General features: G+C 44.6%; 1 protein-coding gene across 1 annotated transcript in view; it reads right to left on the bottom strand.

Annotated features, from left to right (window-relative positions):
- The window catches only part of LOC126194927 (coiled-coil domain-containing protein 170), a 436,254-nt gene that overhangs the window by 220,696 nt on the left and 195,110 nt on the right, over positions 1–20,448 (bottom strand). The window contains exon 4 of the mRNA XM_049933307.1: positions 7,498–7,617. Within this exon, the coding sequence (XP_049789264.1) occupies positions 7,498–7,617 (120 nt within the window). The remainder of the gene's footprint in view (positions 1–7,497; positions 7,618–20,448) is intronic.

The raw sequence follows: 20,448 nt of genomic DNA, 5'->3' as shown, positions 1-20,448 counted from the left end.
GGCCGTGCATTGTCGTGCAACAGCAAAACATCCTGCTTTTGCCGATGTGGTCGAACACGACTCAGTAGAGCTTGAAGTTTCTTCAGTGTCGTCACATATGCATCAGAATTCATGGTGGTTCCACTTGGCATGATGTCCACAAGCAAGAGTCCTTCGGAATCGAAAAACACTGTAGCCATAACTTTTTCAGCAGAAGGTGTGGTTTTGAATTTTTTTTTTCTTGGGTGAATTTGCATGATGCCACTCCATTGATTGCCTCTTTGTCTCTGGTGAAAAATGATGGGGCCATGTTTCATCACCTGTCACAGTTCTTCCAAGAAAGTCATCTCCACCATTCTCGTACTGTTCCAAAAGTTCGCTGCATACCGTTTTTCTTGTTTCTTTGTGAGCCACTGTCAACATCCTGGGAACCCACCTGGCACAAAACTTTTTTAACTCCAACACTTTCAGTATCCTGCAAACACTTCCTTCCCCTATCTCAGCCAGCCGGTGTGGCCGAGCGGTTCTAGGCACTTCAGTCTGGTACCGCGCGACCGCTACGGTAGCAGGTTCGAATCCTGCCTCGGGCATGGATGTATGTGATGTCCTTAGGTTAGTTAGGTTTAAGTAGTTCTACGTTCTAGGGGACTGATGACCTCAGATGTTAAGTCCCATAGTGCTCAGAGCCATTTGAACCATTTTTGAACCCTATCTCAGAGTAGCGTGACAATTCGTTCACTGTGATGCGTCTGTCAGCAGTCACCAATTCGTTAACTCTCTGCACATTGTGTGGAGTGTGTGCAGTACGAGGCCTGCCCCTGTGAGGACAATCCTCAATATTGCCGTGCTCACTTTCATCACGTAACCTGCTTGCCCACCGACTAACTGTACTGCGATCGGTAGCAGCATCTCCATACACCTTTTTCAACCTCTTGTGGATGTTTCCCACTGTCTCGTTTTTACAGCACAGGAATTCTATGACAGCACGTTGCTTCTGACGAACGTCAAGTGTAGCAGCCATCTTGAAGACATGCTGTGACGCCGCCACTCTCGGGAACAGGTTGAACTAAGTTTGAAAACAAGCGGGAAGGATGTATCTACACACTGTAAAACTTTCACACATGCACAATGAAAACTGTATTTTTACAAAAATAGTGTGCATTTCTTTTGGAGTGACCCTCGTAACAGAACTCAGTATGTTGTCCTCGAAAGCGAGTGTTCATCAGGGAAGTGTAGTAGGACCACTCACATTCTCTATAAATATAAATGATCTGACGGACAGGGCGAGCAGCAATCTGTGGCTGTTCGCCGATGACGCTGTGGTGTATAGAAGGTATCGTGTTTGAGTGACTGTAGGAGGAAACAAGATGACTTAGACAAAATTTCTAGTTAGTGTGACGCTTGGCAGCGCGTCCTAAATGTGTTTAATGCAGATGAGTACGCAAAATAAACCCATAATGTTCGAATACAGCATTAGCAGCGTACTGCTTGACACAGTCAGACCGATTTAATGTCTAGGCATAACACTGCTAAGTAACACAAAATGGAACGAGCATATAAGGCTGGTTGGTTGGTTGGTTTGGGGAAGGAGACCAGACTGCGTGGTCATCGGTCTCATCGGATTAGGGAAGGATGGGGAAGGAAGTCGGCCGTGTCCTTTCAGAGGAACCATCCCGGCATTTGCCTGGACTGATTTAGGGAAATCACGGAAAACCTAAATCAGGATGGCCGGACGCGGGATTGAACCGTCGTCCTCCCGAATGCGAGTCCAGTGTCTAACCACTGCGCCACATCGCTCGGTCATATAAGGCTGGCGGTGGGGAAGGCGAATGCTCGACTTTGGTTTATTGGGAGAATTTTAGGAACTGCTCATAGAAAACCAATGCTACCCATTCTTTAGTAATGTTTGAGTGTCTGGGATCCCCACCGGATCGTATTAAAGAAAGATATAGAAGCAATTCAGGGGCGGATTGCTAGATTTGTTACTGGTAGGTTCGATTAACACGTATATAGTACGGAGATTATTCGTGAAGTCAAATGCGAATCCATGGAGGGTAGGCAACATTATTTTTGCGGAACACTATTGAGAAAATTTAGAGAACTAGCGACTGAAGCTGACTGCAGAACGATTCTACTGCCGCCACCGTACATTTGGCGCAAGGAAAACGAAGATAATAGAAATTAGGGTGTGTATGGAGGCATATAGCAGTCGTTTTTCCCTCCGAGTTGTTACAAGTGGTAAGATGCACTCCCACCATGCACCTTATTGTGATTTGCGCAGTGTGTATGTATGTACATGTAAGTAAATTTTACTGAGCGCACTTTATTGTCTTTTACTAAAGGAAGTGCATGGCGAAGATTGTTTATTAAGAACTCGAGTTTTTGAGTGGTTCAAGCGTTTCCAAGATGGGCGAGAAGACGATGTAGATGATTCACGCCCAGGTCGCTCTTCGACATCAAAAATGTACGAAAATTTCGATAAAATAGATAATTTGATTCGATGTGATCGTCGGTTGAGTATTCGATCGATTGTTGAAACTGTGCTGAAAGGAAAGCGCAAAGCAAATTTTACACAACCAGTATGATATGAGGAAAGTGTATGCGAAACTGATGCCAAAAATTGTCAACGATCGAACAAAAATGAGGTCGTGAAAATGTTTGTACGGATACTTTTTTTTGTACTGAAATTTCGAGTACCACTGGAAATGATCCTTATTTCTTGGAAAGAGTGATGACATATGATGAATCTTGGTTTTTCACTTATGATCCAGAAACTAAGCGAAAGTCCATGCACTGGAAGAGCCCATCTTCGCCGAGAGCGAAAAAGCTTGAATGAGTAAATCGAGATTTAAAGCGATGAGGTTCTTTTTTTCGATATTCATGGATCTGTGTGTTTTCACTGGATTGTTGTAGGTCTATCTATTAATTAACACGTATTGCTAATTTGAGTTTCTTGCTCAACTCCGTGATAAAATAAGGAAAAAAGACCTGAATTGTGGAAGAACAAGTCATGGATTCTGCAACAAGTCTCATTCCTCATTGTCTGCCAAAAGCTTTCTAGCGAAGTATACAGCATCCCAATGTTAGATCACCCATCTTATTCGTCTGATCTGCACTATGTGACTTATATCTATTCCCCAATATCAAATTGCATTGCATTGGAAGGAAAAGCGACACACATCATCAAGGAGCCCACAGAAGAAAACTTCCAGCACTGTTTCCATCAATAGAAAATTCGCAGGAGCGTTGTAGTGATAGAGGAGGGCAGTATATTGAGGGTGACAGTAACTAAATATGTATTTTTTACGTAAAATGTTTTACAGCAATAGCACCGTTATTTTATAGCCAAATGTCGTAAGCCCTAGCCCAGGCCATATCGATACTATCTACTGCGTACCAGGCCGTTAAATTTAGGCCGACTTAATGCAGTTGTGGTTCTTGTTTGACTTGTTGTGGGAGGTACTGCATGTTCCCTGATGGATTACTCTGATTGTGTCTTAACTCCAAGTAGACTATTTTTCAGGAAGGACAGTGATGTTAATATGTGCTTCACTTTGCAGCTGATAAATTGTGGGACAGGGCCAACATAACTCTCACGTTAATTAGGTATAAACAATAAATTTAAGTTCAGCATTTGCAGTCGATAAAAATAAACAAACTATGTGTATTATTTGCAAGAATGTAATGAAAGAACATTGTGACTGCTATTATTTCTACAATGTGTTCTATTTTGGTTTATGGCTAAATTAAATGTTACTTTTTGCAGGGTTACCGAATAAGTTATTGTGAATTAGTTGACATCTTTTAATCATGCATTAAGATCAGAAAGATAAAAATAACATGTTTATTTTATAAACACTTATTTCAGGGCGACTTTTCTGGGTGTTAGTAACTACTTTTGAAACAAAGGGTGCATTGTCAATCATACTTTTAGTGGAATGTTTTAGTGGATATTTGTATATAGTCAGTTGACGGTGTCAGCTGATCCTAATTTAGAATTTCCATAGTTTTTTGCTAAATTACTTCAGAAAAATGTTTGGATGGGTCCTTCTATAAGGGCACGACTGCTTATGTGTCGTGTCCTTGACAAACTATATCTGTAAGTATGTAAGTTCCTTTATATATGTGTAAGGTGTCAGGCAAATCCAACACCTTCCATGAAAACTCTAACATGATATCAAATCCGGCAGTATGCAACATAGCTCCGAATAAATTCTGACATTAAATTAACCAAAGTAATACGGTCAACGAGTGAGCAAATGGAATACCACAGACTAACACAAGAAGGCCTAAATGCATGTCATATCTTCCCACCGTGAAACAGACGCAGTTCCGAGGGCAGAAACGAGAACAGAAGCGGAGAGTAGAGCCGTGTAACCTAGGAGGCCCTACGATAAGGGACGGACACCCACATCGCCAGCCGATCGCCAAGAGCAGCCCCCAGCTCATGTTAAAAGATAGAGCCCTCCAGAAGAACAGTATAGATCTTACGATAACACTAAAAGGGCCACACCAGCTGCAAATTTTTAGCGTGAGACTATACGTGTCTCTGTTACGTAGCAAACATTAAAAACATTGCCCCATCAGGAAAAGTATAATGTTTCTCATTGGATAGACAGAATTTTTGTAGGTGGAGCTTAAGGTTAACATTGAGACCCTGATTGGTCAGTTGAAAACACAGCCAGATACCTTTTTCTTAATCCCACTTCAGTAAATTGTAGTAAAGAGAAGTTCGTGAGAGTTGCTACCGACGGCGAGGTGTGTGGAGCTGCGCCGCCCGCCGACCCAGATGCTGCCTAACCACCGACAAGGTAATGAACGCACGCGATGCCACATAAGAGCGCATAAGGCTTTACTCAGAACTGCAGAAGTCTCATCTGTTACATCCCCTTTTTACGCAATACTAGTGTCGATCGTCAATTAAACTTCATGGTATTCACATTTGCTACTTGAAGTTAAAATCTGAAACGCGATGATTTTTCTGTTATATAATTATTGAGAAGCCACATCAGCCACTGTAATTTACGACATGTTAAATAAGTAATTAAAGATAATTGAGGGTCACTGTAGACCATTTTTGATAGTTTTCTCTTTTATGAAACTTAATTTAAACCTAGATTATAGATGTGATATGGCATAGGTCATCCTTCGATCCATTGTAGAACTTGGAAACCAATTCAGGGAATATTCGTTCACATTTTTGTTGAACGCAGTTGGTTTTTATCATCCTGTATTAAAATATTTCCTTTTATCAATAGTGCAACTTATAAACAATGTTTTTCGAGTAGAATAAAATTTCCAATGGTAAACTAACTGCTTTTTCGACGTTATTTTACCAGCTAACTAAAAATAGGAAAGCCTTGAACCCCTTCCACTAAATTTAGGTAGTATTAAGATTCTTTTACAGGGAGTGCAGTGGAGCTGACGCTGAAATCATTAAGTATTTGATTATATCATCGCTAGTCTCACTGAACTCTAGATGTCATGTGTGGTCTGGCGTCTCCTTACCAGCAACAGGTCCCAGGTTCAGACTAGTCAATTCCCTAAAAAACCCGCTCAGAGCGTCGTTGCGCGAAAGTGGTAGGGAGACACGACTTAGAACAAACAGACACAACGCAGAATGTTAGATATGTATCACATTTTTCATTCTTAAAATGTAACGCAACATCATGTTAGATACCTGTATAAAAGTGATCCATCACTGAAATAAAACTACTACTACTACTAGTACTACGACAATACTGCACGCCTCCTCGGTTGCTTATCTGCTCAAATGTCTAGCTGGATACCAGTGAGCTGTGTGCGGACTAGAACTGATTTCTGTCGCTCATGAAACTTCTTTGCTCGGCGTTTCGAAGCGACTTGTTGGTCGGCGTCTCACGAGAGGGCGCGGACTCACTGTTCGAGCTCACTTAACAACATGCGATTCCTTGGCTCAAATGTTTGTCTGCTGTTCGATAGAGTAACAGGCGTCTCTCACCAATGACAACGGCCCGATTCGTTGCGTTGTGGTAGCTGTGGAAATTGTGCGCGTTGAAGAATTGTTGCGTCCTTCTGCCTCCTAGCCGCTGGATTGCGTATTGGGAGTTTGGGAGCATTGGTTGTGGATGCTGCCGTCCAGTGTTTATTTGCAGCCAAGTGTTGCTGTATAAAGGGGACGGTGTGAATATTGAAGAATTATTGTCTTACTCTGCCTTCATGGCCATGGGTTTGCGTCCGCTGAGTCGGCAGGTTCCTTGCTTGTGCTACACTGGTCGTGCCAAGGAAATGGTTAGCATCTCTGTTAGATGTGACAAAAGTGCCCAAAAGGACCACTGGCGTTCGCAAAATTTCTTATCGTTCACCGAAATTGAGTTTGGGATCTCGTGTATAATGCTGCTTAGCTTTGGACAGTGACAATCATAGTTGTCTTAGGCCACTACCTGGGTCAGCATTGTGTGTTAATAGCAAATCCCAAGTTACTTTATGCGTACTGGCAACGGTCGAACAGAAATTATATTTTAATGTTGATTGTTTTGTGCAAGTCTCTTGTCTGTATCAAGCCTCCTGTCTGAATTTAAGAATTTTTTTTTTAATTAAACGTCTTCATATAATAGCTCACGCGTTGAAATCGGCAGTCGTTTTGCACTGTTTGTTCCTTTTAAATTGCTATAATAATTTTGTAAATTCAAGACTCCTGTGCCATGTATACAAAAAATTGTATTGATTGTTTAGTAAAGGTGGTATAAAGGCCCGTTAGAGCCTTGTAAGATCTTCTGGCGTCTGTTTGTGGTTACCTCATTTTAATTCTTATGGTCTCTCTCTCTTTCTTTCTTTCTCTCTCTCTCTGTCTCTCTCTCTCTCTCTCTCTCTCTCTCTCTCCGTGTGTACGTGTGTGTGTGTGAGAGAAAAGGACTGAGCGATGTCTGAGCTAGCTGAAGTTGGTAGCCTGATTTTAATGCAACATTTGTTTGCATGACATTTTTATCTTTTTAACTTGTAAACATAACGGTGATTACCTCACTGTTTATCGTATCTGAAAGTCATATATACAAGCGCTAAAGTTTCGGTTAATGTTGTCATTTTTAATGATTGGAAATATTGAGGATTTTATAGTAGCTTTTGTAACGTCTATTATGACTAACTTTTGTCTGTGATAAGATGCTGTGGAAGCAAATAAAAATTATTAAATGCTTCTCTGCCAAGCACCCTAATAACTCGCTAACATTTCAATCAACATACTCCAACATGCAGGAGAATGACACATACTACGCTTCTTCTTCAGCTGCAGGCACAGTAGATCCACTAAAAAGTTGCAGTTTGAATTCAGATGTCAGAGCGATATCTGGAACATCCTTCGAGCAACTGAGGAACAACAGTTTTGAAGGTAAGTCGGAGGGACCTCGTGGAACTGTGTTAACGGTAGTCGTAAACGAGTTGGTGGCTTGTAACAAAAATGGCAAAATTTTAAGTAGATATATGTATCGTATAAGAGTAGAGACACTTAGCATATTTTGTGTGTATGTACGGGCGACGTACCTTCTTCTCGAGTTCCTTGACCTTGTCCTCGCTGTAGCGGTTCTCCCGCTGCAGCGCCTGCAGGGAGGCGTCGGTGCGGCCCTGCGTGGCTATCAGGCTCCTCTCGCGGTCTTCCAGTTCCTGCGGGCGACAAACAACAGCCGGTCAGCATTCCACAAGAGGCCATCTGGTAGCTGGAGCTGGAAAAGCAAAGCTGCCAGTATTCTGTCACTCGTCACAGATTGTTCAGCTGTTTAACTTTCCTGTCCCCTTTACTGGGAGGACCATAGGTTTTTATCAGAAATACAGGCTACTTTTAGGATACGCTTGTACTAGGACTGTTGATATTTTTAAAAATATTGGAAATCTGGTACATCGATGAAACTTCCTAGCAGATTAAAACTGTGTGCTGGACCGAAACTCGAAATCAGGACCTTTGCCTTTCGCGGGCAAGCGCTCTACCAACTGAGCTACCCGACTACGACTCACGCCCCGTTCGCAGGAGAGCTTCTGTAAAGTTTGGAAGGTAGGAGACGAGGTACTGGCAGAAGTAAAGCTGTGAGGACGGGGCGTGAGTCGTGCTTGGGTAGCTCAGTTGGTAGAGCACTTGCCCGCGAAAGGCAAAGGTCCCCAGTTCGAGTCTCGGTCCGGCACACAGTTTTAATCTGCCAGGATGTTTCATATCAGCGCACACTCCGCTGCAGAGTGAAAATCTCATTCTGCACCCCTACGTGTTTGCATGCTGGCCCAACGACACCGTCAGTTACTATTGCAGTGAGCAAGGGACCATCGGTATTCGACCGTTGATCAATGGAAACGTGTCGGCCCTTCGTGCGAATCACATTTTTATACACTTGGTCATGGTAGTCTTCACAAACGACGTCACTGATAGGGACGGTGGTTCGAAACGTTGAGCGTGGTACGGACGCAGGTTGGTGGGAGCAGTACTATGCTAAGGGAGACATTCTTCTGCGCTTGCAAGGGACCTGTGGTAGTAATTGAAGACACTCTGACATCTACGAAACATCTGCATCCGTTCATGCTTGACGTCTTCCCCGACGGTCATGTCATCTTTCAGTAGTATAATTGTTCGTGTCTCGCAGCCACATCCGCGCTACAGTAGCTTGAGGAGCATTATAGCGAACTCACGTTGATGTCTCAGCGACTAAATTCGCCTGATGTAAATAGGGAACCCATCTGGGTCGCTATCGGGCGCTATCACCGAGTACGAAAATCAGCGGTTCGTTATTTCCGCCAATTACATGACCTGGACGTAGACATCTAATGCCACATGCCTCCACAAACCTACCAACAAACTGTCGGATTCCTGATACGTACTGATGTATTTCGTTCCAAACACGGACAAGCAAGCTATTAAGCAGGTGGTCAGAATGTTTTGGCCCGTCAGTGTTTTGTCTGTAGCCTCTCATACTCTCTGATGCTTTAGTCTTGTTTCCCGCCGTTTTAAATGTGATGATTTCCCTCGTTACCAATGTTTTTAACATTTAAACATGTACTTTATTTGTTTCATAAAATTTACAACGTTTCTACCGTTAGTTTACGCGTTATTGCAAAAACTAGCCGGCCGCCGTGGCCGAGCGGTTCTAGGAGCTTCAGTACGGAACCGCGCGACCGCTACGGTCGCAGGTTCGAATCCTGCCTCGGGCAAGGATGTGTGTGATGTCCTCAGGTTAGTTAGGTTTAAGTAGTTCTAAGTTCTAGGGGACTGATGACCTCCGATGTTAAGTCCCATAGTACTCAGAGCCATTTGAACCATTTTGCAAAAATTAGTATTTTTCATGATGATTAAGTCGCTACAGTTGTACTTCACAAATCCATTGTTTGGATAAAATACTACACACGACCCGGAATCCAGGATGTCAATCTCATCCTCGGACGTTATAAAAAACAAGGAAAACTAAGAGGGACTTTTCATAAAATTAATTAACATTAAAAGGGCACATACAAATGTGAACATCAAGTTATACCTTGATTGCGTACGAGAAAGTCGTATCAGTAATGCAAAAAAATTTAGAAAATTTATCAAGTAGCATGCGATATGCTATGCCGGTGAGTCAAGGTTCTCTTAGTCACACCGTTAAACGGGGCCTAACCGAAGAAACAAGTATGTAACACAAATAACCACACATTGCCAGCCTAATGTAACCTATGAACCAATAGCGAACGACTAGAACGACATCTGAGATGAGTTTAAGAAATTAAAATGAAGGCATAAAAGCCGTTGAATGCCAATTTGTGAGCCTCAAGAGTTGCTTGCTATTTACACTGAGGCGATGAAAGTCGTGCAATAGCTCCGAATATGGTGGCGGACCTCCTTTTGCGCGGCATAGCGAAGCAAATCGACGTGGCGTGGACTCAACAAGTCATTATGGAAGTAAGCTGCAGAAATACTGAGCCGTCTATAATTGCGAAAGAGTTGTCGGTGCAAAATTTTGTGAACGAACTGACTTCTGGATTGTTGTTGTTGTTGTGGTCTTCAGTCTTAAGACTGGTTTGATGCAGCTCTCCATGCTACCCTATCCTGTGCGAACTTCTTCATCTCTCAGTACTTACTGCAACCTACATCCTTCTGAATCTGCTTAGTGTATGCATCTCTTGGTCTCCCTCTACCATTTTTACCCTCCACGCTGCCATCCAATGCTAAATTTGTGATCCCTTGATGCCTCAGAACATGTCCTACCAACCGGTCCCTTCTTCGTGTCAAGTTGTACCACAAACTCCCCTTCTCCGCAATTCTATTCAATACCTCCTCATATGTGATTTACCCATCTAATCTTCAGCATTCTTCTGTAGCACCACATTTCGAAAGCTTCTATTCTCTTCTTGTCCAAACTATTTATCGTCCATGTTTCACTTCCATACATGGCTACACTCCATACAAATACTTTCAGAAACAACTTCCTGACACTTAAATCTACACTCGATGTTAACAAATTTCTCTTCTTCAGAAACGTTTTCCTTGCCATTGCCAGTCTACATTTTATATCTTCTCTACTTCGACCATCATGAGTTATTTTGCATTCCAAATAGCAAAACTCCTTTACTACTTTAAGTGTCTCATTTCCTAATCTAATTCCCTCAGCATCACCCGACTTAATTCGACTACATTCCATTATCCTAGTTTTGCTTTTGTTGATGTTCATCTTATATCCTCCTTTCAAGACACTGTCCATTCCGTTCAACTTCTCTTCCAAGTCCTTTGCTGTCTCTGATAGAATTGCAATGTCATCGGCGAACCTCAAAGTTTTTATTTCTTCTCCATGGATTTTAATACCTACTCCGAATTTTTCTTTTGTTTCCTTTACTGCTTGCTCAGTATACGGATTGAATAACATCGGTGAGAGGCTACAACCCAGTCTTACTCCCTTCCCAACCTTTGCTTCCCTTTCATGCCCCTCAACTCTTATAACTGCAATCTGCTTTCTGTACAAATTGTAAATAGCCTTTCGCTCCCTATATTTTACCCCTGCCACCTTTAGAATTTGAAAGAGAGTATTCCAGTCAACATTGTCAAAAGCTTTCTCTAAGTCTACAAATGCTAGAAACGTAGGTTTGTCTTTCCTTAAACTATTTTCTAAGAGAACTCGAAGGGTCAGTATTGCCTCACGTGTTCCAACATTTCTGCGGAATCCAAACTGATCTTCCCCGAGGTCGGCTTCTACCAGTTTTTCCATTCGTCTGTAAAGAATTCGCGTTAGTATTTTGCAGGTGTGACTTATTAAACTGATAGTTCGGTAATTTTCACATCTGTCAACACATGCTTTCTTTGGTATTGGAATTATTATATTCTTCTTGAAGTCTGAGGGTATTTCGCCTGTCTCATACATCTTGTTCACCAGATGGTAGAGTTTTGTCAGGACTGGCTCTCCCAAGGCCGTCAGTAGTTCTAATGGAATGTTTTCTACTCCCGGAGCCTTGTTTCGACTCAGGTCTTTCAGTGCTCTGTCAAACTCTTCACGCAGTATCGTATCTCCTATTTCATCTTCATCTACATCCTCTTTCATTTCCATAATATTGTCCTCAAGTACATCGCCCTTGTATAGACCCTCTATAATCTCCTTCCACCTTTCTGCTTTTCCTTCTTTGCTTAGAACTGGGTTTCCATCTGAGCTCTTGATATTCATACAAGTGGTTCTCTTTTCTCCAAAGATCTCTTTAATTTTCCTGTAGGCAGTATCTATCTTACCCCTAGTGAGATAAGCCTCTACATCCTTACATTTGTCCCCTAGCCATCCCTGCTTAGCCATTTAGCACTTCCTGTCGATCTCATTTTTGAGACGTTTGTATTCCTTTTTGCCTGCTTCATTTACTGTATTTTTATATTTTTTCCTTTGATCAATTAAATTCAATATTTCTTCTGTCACCCAAGGATTTCTACTAGCCCTCGTCTTTTTATCTACTTGATCCTCTGCTGCCTTCACTACTTCATCCCTCAGAGCTATCCATTCTTCTTCTACTGTACTGAATTATGTTCCATAAATGTTCCATGGGATTCATATCGGGCGATCTGGGTAGCCAAATCATTAGTTCCAAGTCTCCAGAATGTTCTTCAAACAAACCGCGAACAATTGTGACCGGATGACACATACATTGTCATCCATAAAAATTTCCGTCATTGTTTGGGAACATGAAGTCCATGAAAGGATGCAAATGGTCTCCAAATAGCCGAACATTAACCGTCTCGAGTCAAGGATCAGTTGAGATGGACTAGAGCAGGGGTTCCCAACAAAATTTTCTCGAGGACCTCCTCATCGAGCATGATTGGTACCTTGTCATATCACAGTGTGAAGTATTTAAAAAGCCAAATTAAGAGTCTTTTTATATGTTTTCTATTTTTGGTACTTAGAAAAACATTGACACATTCATTATTGAAAAAAATATTGAGCATAATTCTTTTTCAATTTAGCCATCAGTGTTATTGTTAAATTTTTGACTATTGCTCAATAATTTTGTCTTCAAATCTGGGTGTTTAGTATAACAAACTCCTTAAAAAGATAACAATTGAGCGTGAACTGAAAATGACAGGAAACAATTAAAACTCAGTGTATTGGTCTTTCATGTGTACTGCACTTGAGATTGCATTGAGTAGACATGTGTGAAAAATAAGAAAACACTTATTTCATGCAAGGTATTATTTATTCGAAAAAATACAATTACAACAGAGTACTCTATCAGTATACAGTTGGTTTTAATTTTCATTTCTTAGTGAGATGAGTTCAATCTGACTTTTGTGCCCATTATTTCTGAAATATTAGGTTCCAAACTTGAAACTTTCACTCTCAAATCCTACCGCATGTCGAGCCGATTACTATATTTGTTTTTCATGAAACACATGGAAGAAAATGCTTGCTCACACCGACATGTGGTTGCAAATGGAAGGATCTTTTTCATTGCCTTAACTCCAAGTTTTTTATAGTCCTGCTCTGCTCATGTAGGAAGCGGCCAAAACAAAAAAATCTGCTGAACTTCCTGGCACATTAAAACTGTGTGCCGGACCGAGACTCGAACTCGGACCTTTGACATTCGCAGGCAAGTGCTCTACCAACTGAGCTACCGAAGCGCGACTCACGCCCCGTCCTCATAGCTTTACTTCTGCCAGTACCTAGTCTCCTACCTTCCAAACTTTACAGAAGCTCTCCTTCGAAGCCGGCCGCGGTGGTCTCATGGTTCTAGGCGCGCAGTCCGGAACCGTGAGGCTGCTACGGTCGCAGGTTCGAATCCTGCCTCGGGCATGGATGTGTGTGATGTCCTTAGGTTAGTTAGGTTTAAGTAGTTCTAAGTTCTAGGGGACTAATGACCTGAGAAGTTGAGTCCCATAGTGCTCAGAGCCATTTTTTTCTCCTGCGAACCTCGCAGAACTAGCACTCCTGAAAGAAAGGATATTGCGGAGACATGGCTTAGCCACAGCCTTGAGTGAAAGTCTCATTCTGGAAACATCCCCAAGGCTGTGGCTAAGCCATGTCTCCGCAATATCCTTTCTGCAAGGTTCGCAGGAGAGCTTCTGTAAAGTTTGGAAGGTAGGAGACTAGATACTGGCAGAAGAACAGCTGTGAGGACGGGGCGTGAGTCGTGCTTGGGTAGCTCAGTTGGTGCCGGCTCGGTAGGTCTGCGTGTTCGGTCAGAGAGCCGCTTGGCCTCTGTAATAAAAAACTGAGTGGAAGGATCAACCATCGAACTTGAACAGGATGTCTTGCGACGTCCGAAACGACCAAACACAACGGAAAAAAAGAAGTAGTTCGTAGAGCACTTGCCCGCGAAAGGCAAAGGTCCGAATTCGAGTCTCAGTGTGGCACACAGTTTTAATCTGCCAGGAAGTTTCATATCAGCGCACATTCCGCTGTAGGGTGAAAATCTCATTCTGAAAAATTCTATTATCATGCGAAATATGTTTAATATATTTTTTATTCTCATAGTATCTTGCGGACTCCTCTGACAAGGTTCGCGGACCCCTGGGGGTCCGCGGACCACCTGTTGGGAACCACTGGACTGGAGGATCCAGTCCACTCCATGTAAACACAGCCCACACTATTTGGGAGCCACCACCAGCTTGCACAGTGACTTGTTGACAACTTGGCTCCGTGGCTTCACAGGGTCTGCGCTGCACTCGAACCCTACCATCAGCTCGTACCAACTGAAATCGGGACTCATCTGATCCGGATCACGATTTTTCAGTCGTCTATGGTCCAAACGATACGGTCACGAGGCCACAGGAGAGGCGCTGCGAGTGACGACGTGGTGTCAGCAAACGTACTCGCGTCGGTCGACTGCTGCCATAGCCCATTAACGCCAAATTTCGCTGCATTGTCCTCACGGATGAGATTTGTCGCACAGCCGGCCGTGGTGGCCAAGCGGTTAAAGGCGCTACAGTCTGGAACCGCGCGGCCGCTACGGTCGCAGGTTCGAATCCTGCCTCGGGCATGGATGTGTGTGATGTCCTTAGGTTGTTAGGTTTAAGTAGTTCTGACCTCAGAAGTTAAGTCCCATAGTGCTCAGAGCCAGAGCCATTTGTCGCACGTCCTACATTGTTTTCTGCGGTTATTTCACGCAGTGTTGCTTGTCTGTTAGTACTACAAATTCTACGCAACTGGCGTTGCTCTGGGTCGTTAAGTGAAGGGTGTCGGCCAGGGTGTTGCCCGTCGTGAGAGGTAATGACTGAAATGTGGTGTTCTCGGCACACTCTTGACACTGTGGATCTCAGAATATTTCCGTAATGGAATGTCCCATGCGTCTAGTTCCAACTACACTTCCGCGTTGAAGTCTGTATGGCGATAATCAAGTGGGAAATCTTTTCACATTAACAGCTTGAGTTCAAATGACAGCTCCGCCAATACCTGCTGTTTATACCTTGTGTATACGGTGCTGCCGGCATCTGTATATGCGCATATCGCTATCCCACGACTTACGTCACCTCAGTGTAAGTGGCCAGCCTGCCACGTATCGTGGAAGCCCAGCAAGACAGTGCATCAGACTGCTGCACGACCGCAATGTGGCTCTTGTGTACTGTAATATTTCTGGCTTAGTCAGCCATCATATTAGGCTCCAAGAAGCTGTTCCCAGAGCTGCGGAGATGCAAGAAGTACACTCCTGGAAATGGAAAAAAGAACACATTGACACCGGTGTGTCAGACCCACCATACTTGTTCCGGACACTGCGAGAGGGCTGTACAAGCAATGATCACACGCACGGCACAGCGGACACACCAGGAACCGCGGTGTTGGCCGTCGAATGGCGCTAGCTGCGCAACATTTGTGCACCGCCGCCGTCAGTGTCAGCCAGTTTGCCGTGGCATACGGAGCTCCATCGCAGTCTTTAACACTGGTAGCATGCCGCGACAGCGTGGACGTGAACCGTATGTGCAGTTGACGGACTTTGAGCGAGGGCGTATAGTGGGCATGCGGGAGGCCGGGTGGACGTACCGCCGAATTGCTCAACACGTGGGGGCGTGAGGTCTCCACAGTAAATCGATGTTGTCGCCAGTGGTCGGCGGAAGGTGCACGTGCCCGTCGACCTGGGACCGGACCGCAGCGACGCACGGATGCACGCCAAGACCGTAGGATCCTACGCAGTGCCGTAGGGGACCGCACCGCCACTTCCCAGCAAATTAGGGACACTGTTGCTCCTGGGGTATCGGCGAGGACCATTCGCAACCGTCTCCATGAAGCTGGGCTACGGTCCCGCACACCGTTAGGCCGTCTTCCGCTCACGCCCCAACATCGTGCAGCCCGCCTCCAGTGGTGTCGCGACAGGCGTGAATGGAGGGACAAATGGAGACGTGTCGTCTTCAGCGATGAGAGTCGCTTCTGCCTTGGTGCCAATGATGGTCGTATGCGTGTTTGGCGCCGTGCAGGTGAGCGCCACAATCAGGACTGCATACGACCGAGGCACACAGGGCCAACACCCGGCATCATGGTGTGGGGAGCGATCTCCTACACTGGCCGTACACCACTGGTGATCGTCGAGGGGACACTGAATAGTGCACAGTACATCCAAACCGTCATCGAACCCATCGTTCTACCATTCCTAGACCGGCAAGGGAACTTGCTGTTCCAACAGGACAATGCACGTCCGCATGTATCCCGTGCCACCCAACGTGCTCTAGAAGGTGTAAGTCAACTACCCTGGCCAGCAAGATCTCCGGATCTGTCCCCCATTGAGCATGTTTGGGACTGGATGAAGCGTCGTCTCACGCGGTCTGCACGTCCAGCACGAACGCTGGTCCAACTGAGGCGCCAGGTGGAAATGGCATGGCAAGCCGTTCCACAGGACTACATCCAGCATCTCTACGATCGTCTCCATGGGAGAATAGCAGCCTGCATTGCTGCGAAAGGTGGATATACACTGTACTAGTGCCGACATTGTGCATGCTCTGTTGCCTGTGTCTATGTGCCTGTGGTTCTGTCAGTGTGATCATGTGATGTATCTGACCCCAGGAATGTGTCAATAAAGTTTCCCCTTCCTGGGACAATGAATTCACGGTGTTCTTATTTCAATTTCCAGGAGTATATATAGATGACGGAATGTGGTGTGAGGTACCTGTGACAGGTGTTAGATTCGGTACCATTCCCGTGAGAATGACCGCCTGCATAATGATACTGCTCTGTGAGTGGCTGCTGTGTTCGGGGCGCCGAAACGTTAAAATACAGTTATCTAGTACTTTCCGCCGCGGAAGTCGAACACGCGGCAGAACAAATGGACGTGGTCAGCCCATAGAGAGCTCCGCCTCTGCGGCGGCTATTCCGCGCAGCGGTTCTCGCGCAGCGAGGGCGCCACCGCTAAGCCACGTGCAGACAGCGGCCAATAGCCGCTCCCTCCGGTTTCGTATATAGGGACCCGCTCTGCCCTAGTCCAGGCCAGCATCGCTTGGATTTCCGCCCCTCCCCGGTTCTATAAAGCCCTCCAAATCCTCGAACGCCATGCTCTCCGCCTCGCCTTCCACATCCGCCTTCCGTCCCCCACGCGCTTCCTCTATGACCTCATCCCCTTCCCCCACCTTCTCCTTTTCCTTGAACACATCCGCACACTCTATATTGTCCGCCGCCTTGATCCCCCTCACCCCCTGGTGTCTCCCTTCCTCTCCACTCCCGACCAGTTGCCGCGCCTTTACCGTTGTGTCCCACCCTCTCTCCATCTCCACACCCTCCATCTCCTTTCCCAACACAACTTCCACCGTCTACCCCTCCCGGATGATGAGCTTCGCCCTGACATCTACCCTTCCTACCAACTCTAACCCCCTCTTCCTGCCGGGCTCCCTCTCCTCCCCCTCCCTCCTTCCGAGCGGATTTCCCCTCCTACTCCCCCTCCATCTCTTGTGTCTTCTTTCACTGTCTCTGCGCTCCCTCCTGCCCTGTCTTCCCTTTTCCTCTCCCGCCCCATGTGTCTCCTGCCTCTTCGTGAACCCACAGTTGCCCCTCCTCTCTTCATCCCGCCGCTTCCCCAGCTGCCCCATGCTCTCCCCTCCTTTTCCATCCTCTCTGACCTTTCCCTCGGCAGGTCCCACCTGGTAGTTTTATTCTTCGTTGTGTGTGCTCCAAGTGGGTTTTAAGTGTGTTGTTTCGGAGTGTTTTTACTACTGTGGCCAACTTTTAACCCGTGCATGAGCATCCAGTGTCTTCTCTGTGTTTTAAAAATCGCCAACTGTGCTTTCTTTTTAACTTTCTGGTGACTTTTGTAACTGTCCCCCATGAACGTCTACATGTCCATGTCTTTTTACTTCCATTTTCTCCCCTTACTCTGTTTTATGTTCCCCTTTTTTATCTCCTTATGTATGTATTATTTTATTCTTGTCTTAGTTGTCGTGTCACTCAGCTGAAGAGCGGCGGATTGTGCTGCTGACAGCCCTCCCCTGCCCATATGGGGCAGGGGAATGAAATCACAATAAAGAAAAAAAACCTTGTCCAGCCAGTCTTGTACTCTTTCTGGATTTCGTTTCTCTCTCGGCGGTACTGCGTACTGGTCGTTGCTCGTTGTTGACATTTGCCTGGCTCTGGTTCCGAGTGTATTTACGTTTGGTGTTTGGTGTTGTGGTTTCCACAAGCCTCCGTTGTTTATCTCTTCCTTGTTGTGTCGCTCATAGTCGGTCGTGGTCGGTCAGTCGTGTCAGTTGTCGTTGGTCTGTCGTCCGACTCGTCCTGTGTTTATCCAGTGGTGCGTGCTCCACCGCCGGCGGCTAGTTAGTTAAACTACTCATTGGAATGACTTCACTTTTTAATATAAATATCTCTCAACAGCTGACTACCAATCAGTCATTTCAGAATTATTAAAAACAGTTTAAATCAAAAATAAAAGACTGACGAAATTGCAGACGAAGCACATCGGAAGCGTTCAGGTCACGCCTTTTCTGGTATGGCGCGCGAAGTGTTTCGGGCTGTTCGTCACTCTGGATTAGGCAGTCGAGGTGTACAGTCATATTGTCTGTGGCAGGATGTGTTTGCCAGTATTCAGTATTAAAAGATTCACTCCGGTAGTCATGAGGCACAGACACGTGCCACAAATAGTGTAAAGATACATTTTCGTAAACATTGTGTTTGATCATGTACTTTGCTGTATCAGAAGGTGTTGTATTAAGATCATGTAGTCTTCTCGTGTGGCTATATTAAAATACGCGAGTGGCACCCCAAAGAAGTGATACATTATTTCAGAACAGAACCTCGCGAAAAGTCAGTTTTTAGCTTCAAGATACCTACGACCTGCGTGCTGTTTTCTGCGCTGGGGACATCAACTTGAAGACAGCAGGTTAGTGAACTATAACAGAACCGTCGTATTCCACACAGTGCAGTGGAAACAACTAGGCGCCTCACGTGTACTGCATGCACAGAACAAATGTGCTCAGTGACACGTCATCTGCAGTAATGCAGAGCAGGTAAAGAAGGATGATCGTTATTGACACCAACAATCAATACATTCTTCCTTTTTTGCCGTCCAAGAGCTGCGGCCACCGGAACTCATACAGAGGGCAGGAGGGACCACCGAAGAAATGGTAGCTAACAACATGGCAGCACCCTCTCATTTCCTCCCAAACGCCACCCGCTACTAATGGCACTAACATTGGGCTTAGTACAAAGCAAACAATAAAAGCAAGACATGCAGTGTAGAATACAATTGTCGAGAAATTAAAATAACAGAAATATATAATGAAAATGTCAAGAAACAAAATCAATAAAACCATAGCAGAAAATATAAAATTAATAAAGCCATAGTATAAGATATAAAAGGGGTTAGCTCGACATACCACAAATTGTTGCTACTTGACAAATTGCTGGTTGTTTTGCATCACTGGTACGTATTTTTCTTACGCAATCGAAGTACAGTCCGACGTTCACATTTCTATGTGCCTTTTTAATGTTAAATAATTTTATGAAAAATTCCTGTTAGTTTTCCTTGTCTTTTGTAGCGCCTGAAGGTGGGATTTACATCCTGAAACCCGATCGATCCAAATAAAGAATCTGTAAAGTACAGCTGTAATGAATTTATTCCTCATGAATAATTTTAGCAACAATTGTGGATGTCCTGCAAAGAGTATATAAAAATTAGTACTTGCCGTTTGCATTAAGCACTATCATTCAAACATAATCTTAGAAAAACTTTCTGAGCGCCACTGTTGCATCCAACAAATACTTCTTGAATGATGCCATCTTCACAAACTACGTACATAGCTCCACCAGTATTTTGTTTGTTAATACATGGAGAAGTATTGGCATAGTCCCATTATCAACATTATGATTGGCTACCAATTGTTTATTCAGAAACTTGCCCAGACGCCGATAAACAGAATATTGATGCTGCCGTATTCATTGTTTGTGATGAAGATATCATTCAAGAAGTATTTATTAGATTTAATGAACAGCCACGGTCGTAAAGCAGCCACAATGACTGTAGAGTGCAGAAATAAACGTTGGCCGAGTCTGAAAGCAATTTAAGTCACCAGAGAACAGAAAGCCGTAGGATGGATGGGTTCCCCGTACTGTATTGATTACGTCACAGAACTTTTTTAGCTGAAATTTATTGCAAGTCGCTGCACGTAAGTAGGATTGACCTTGATTGGTACGAAGTCGGAGCGGGTGCCATTTATATAAGTCGCCAAAACCGTTCCTCAGGAAAACAGAGTTCTACCACTGGAATCCGTTTGCTGTATAATTGGGGAACATGTTTCGTGTCCCAATGCGGTAATATTTCCTGCGTTAGAACCACATATTAGCGCGAAGCATTATGCCAGTAAGCACCTGATCTACATCTGTAGTCTGCAAAAGCGAAGGGTATGTACTTTACTAGATTCATTTCCCTCCTTCCTGTAACGAGGTTCCGGCCGCTGTGGCCGAGCGGTTCTAGGCGCTTCAGTCTAGAACCATGCGACCGTTACGGTCGCAGGTTCGAATCCTGCCTCAGTTATGGCTGTGTGTGATGACCTTAGGTTAGTTAGCTTTAAGTAGTTCTAAGTTCTAGCGGACTGATAGA

This window comes from Schistocerca nitens, chromosome 7 (genome assembly GCF_023898315.1).
Source record: "Schistocerca nitens isolate TAMUIC-IGC-003100 chromosome 7, iqSchNite1.1, whole genome shotgun sequence".
In the NCBI taxonomy this organism is placed as follows: Eukaryota; Metazoa; Arthropoda; class Insecta; order Orthoptera; family Acrididae; genus Schistocerca; species Schistocerca nitens.
Note: the sequence above shows the minus strand (reverse complement) of the source record. Positions and strands in the feature narration are given on the sequence as shown.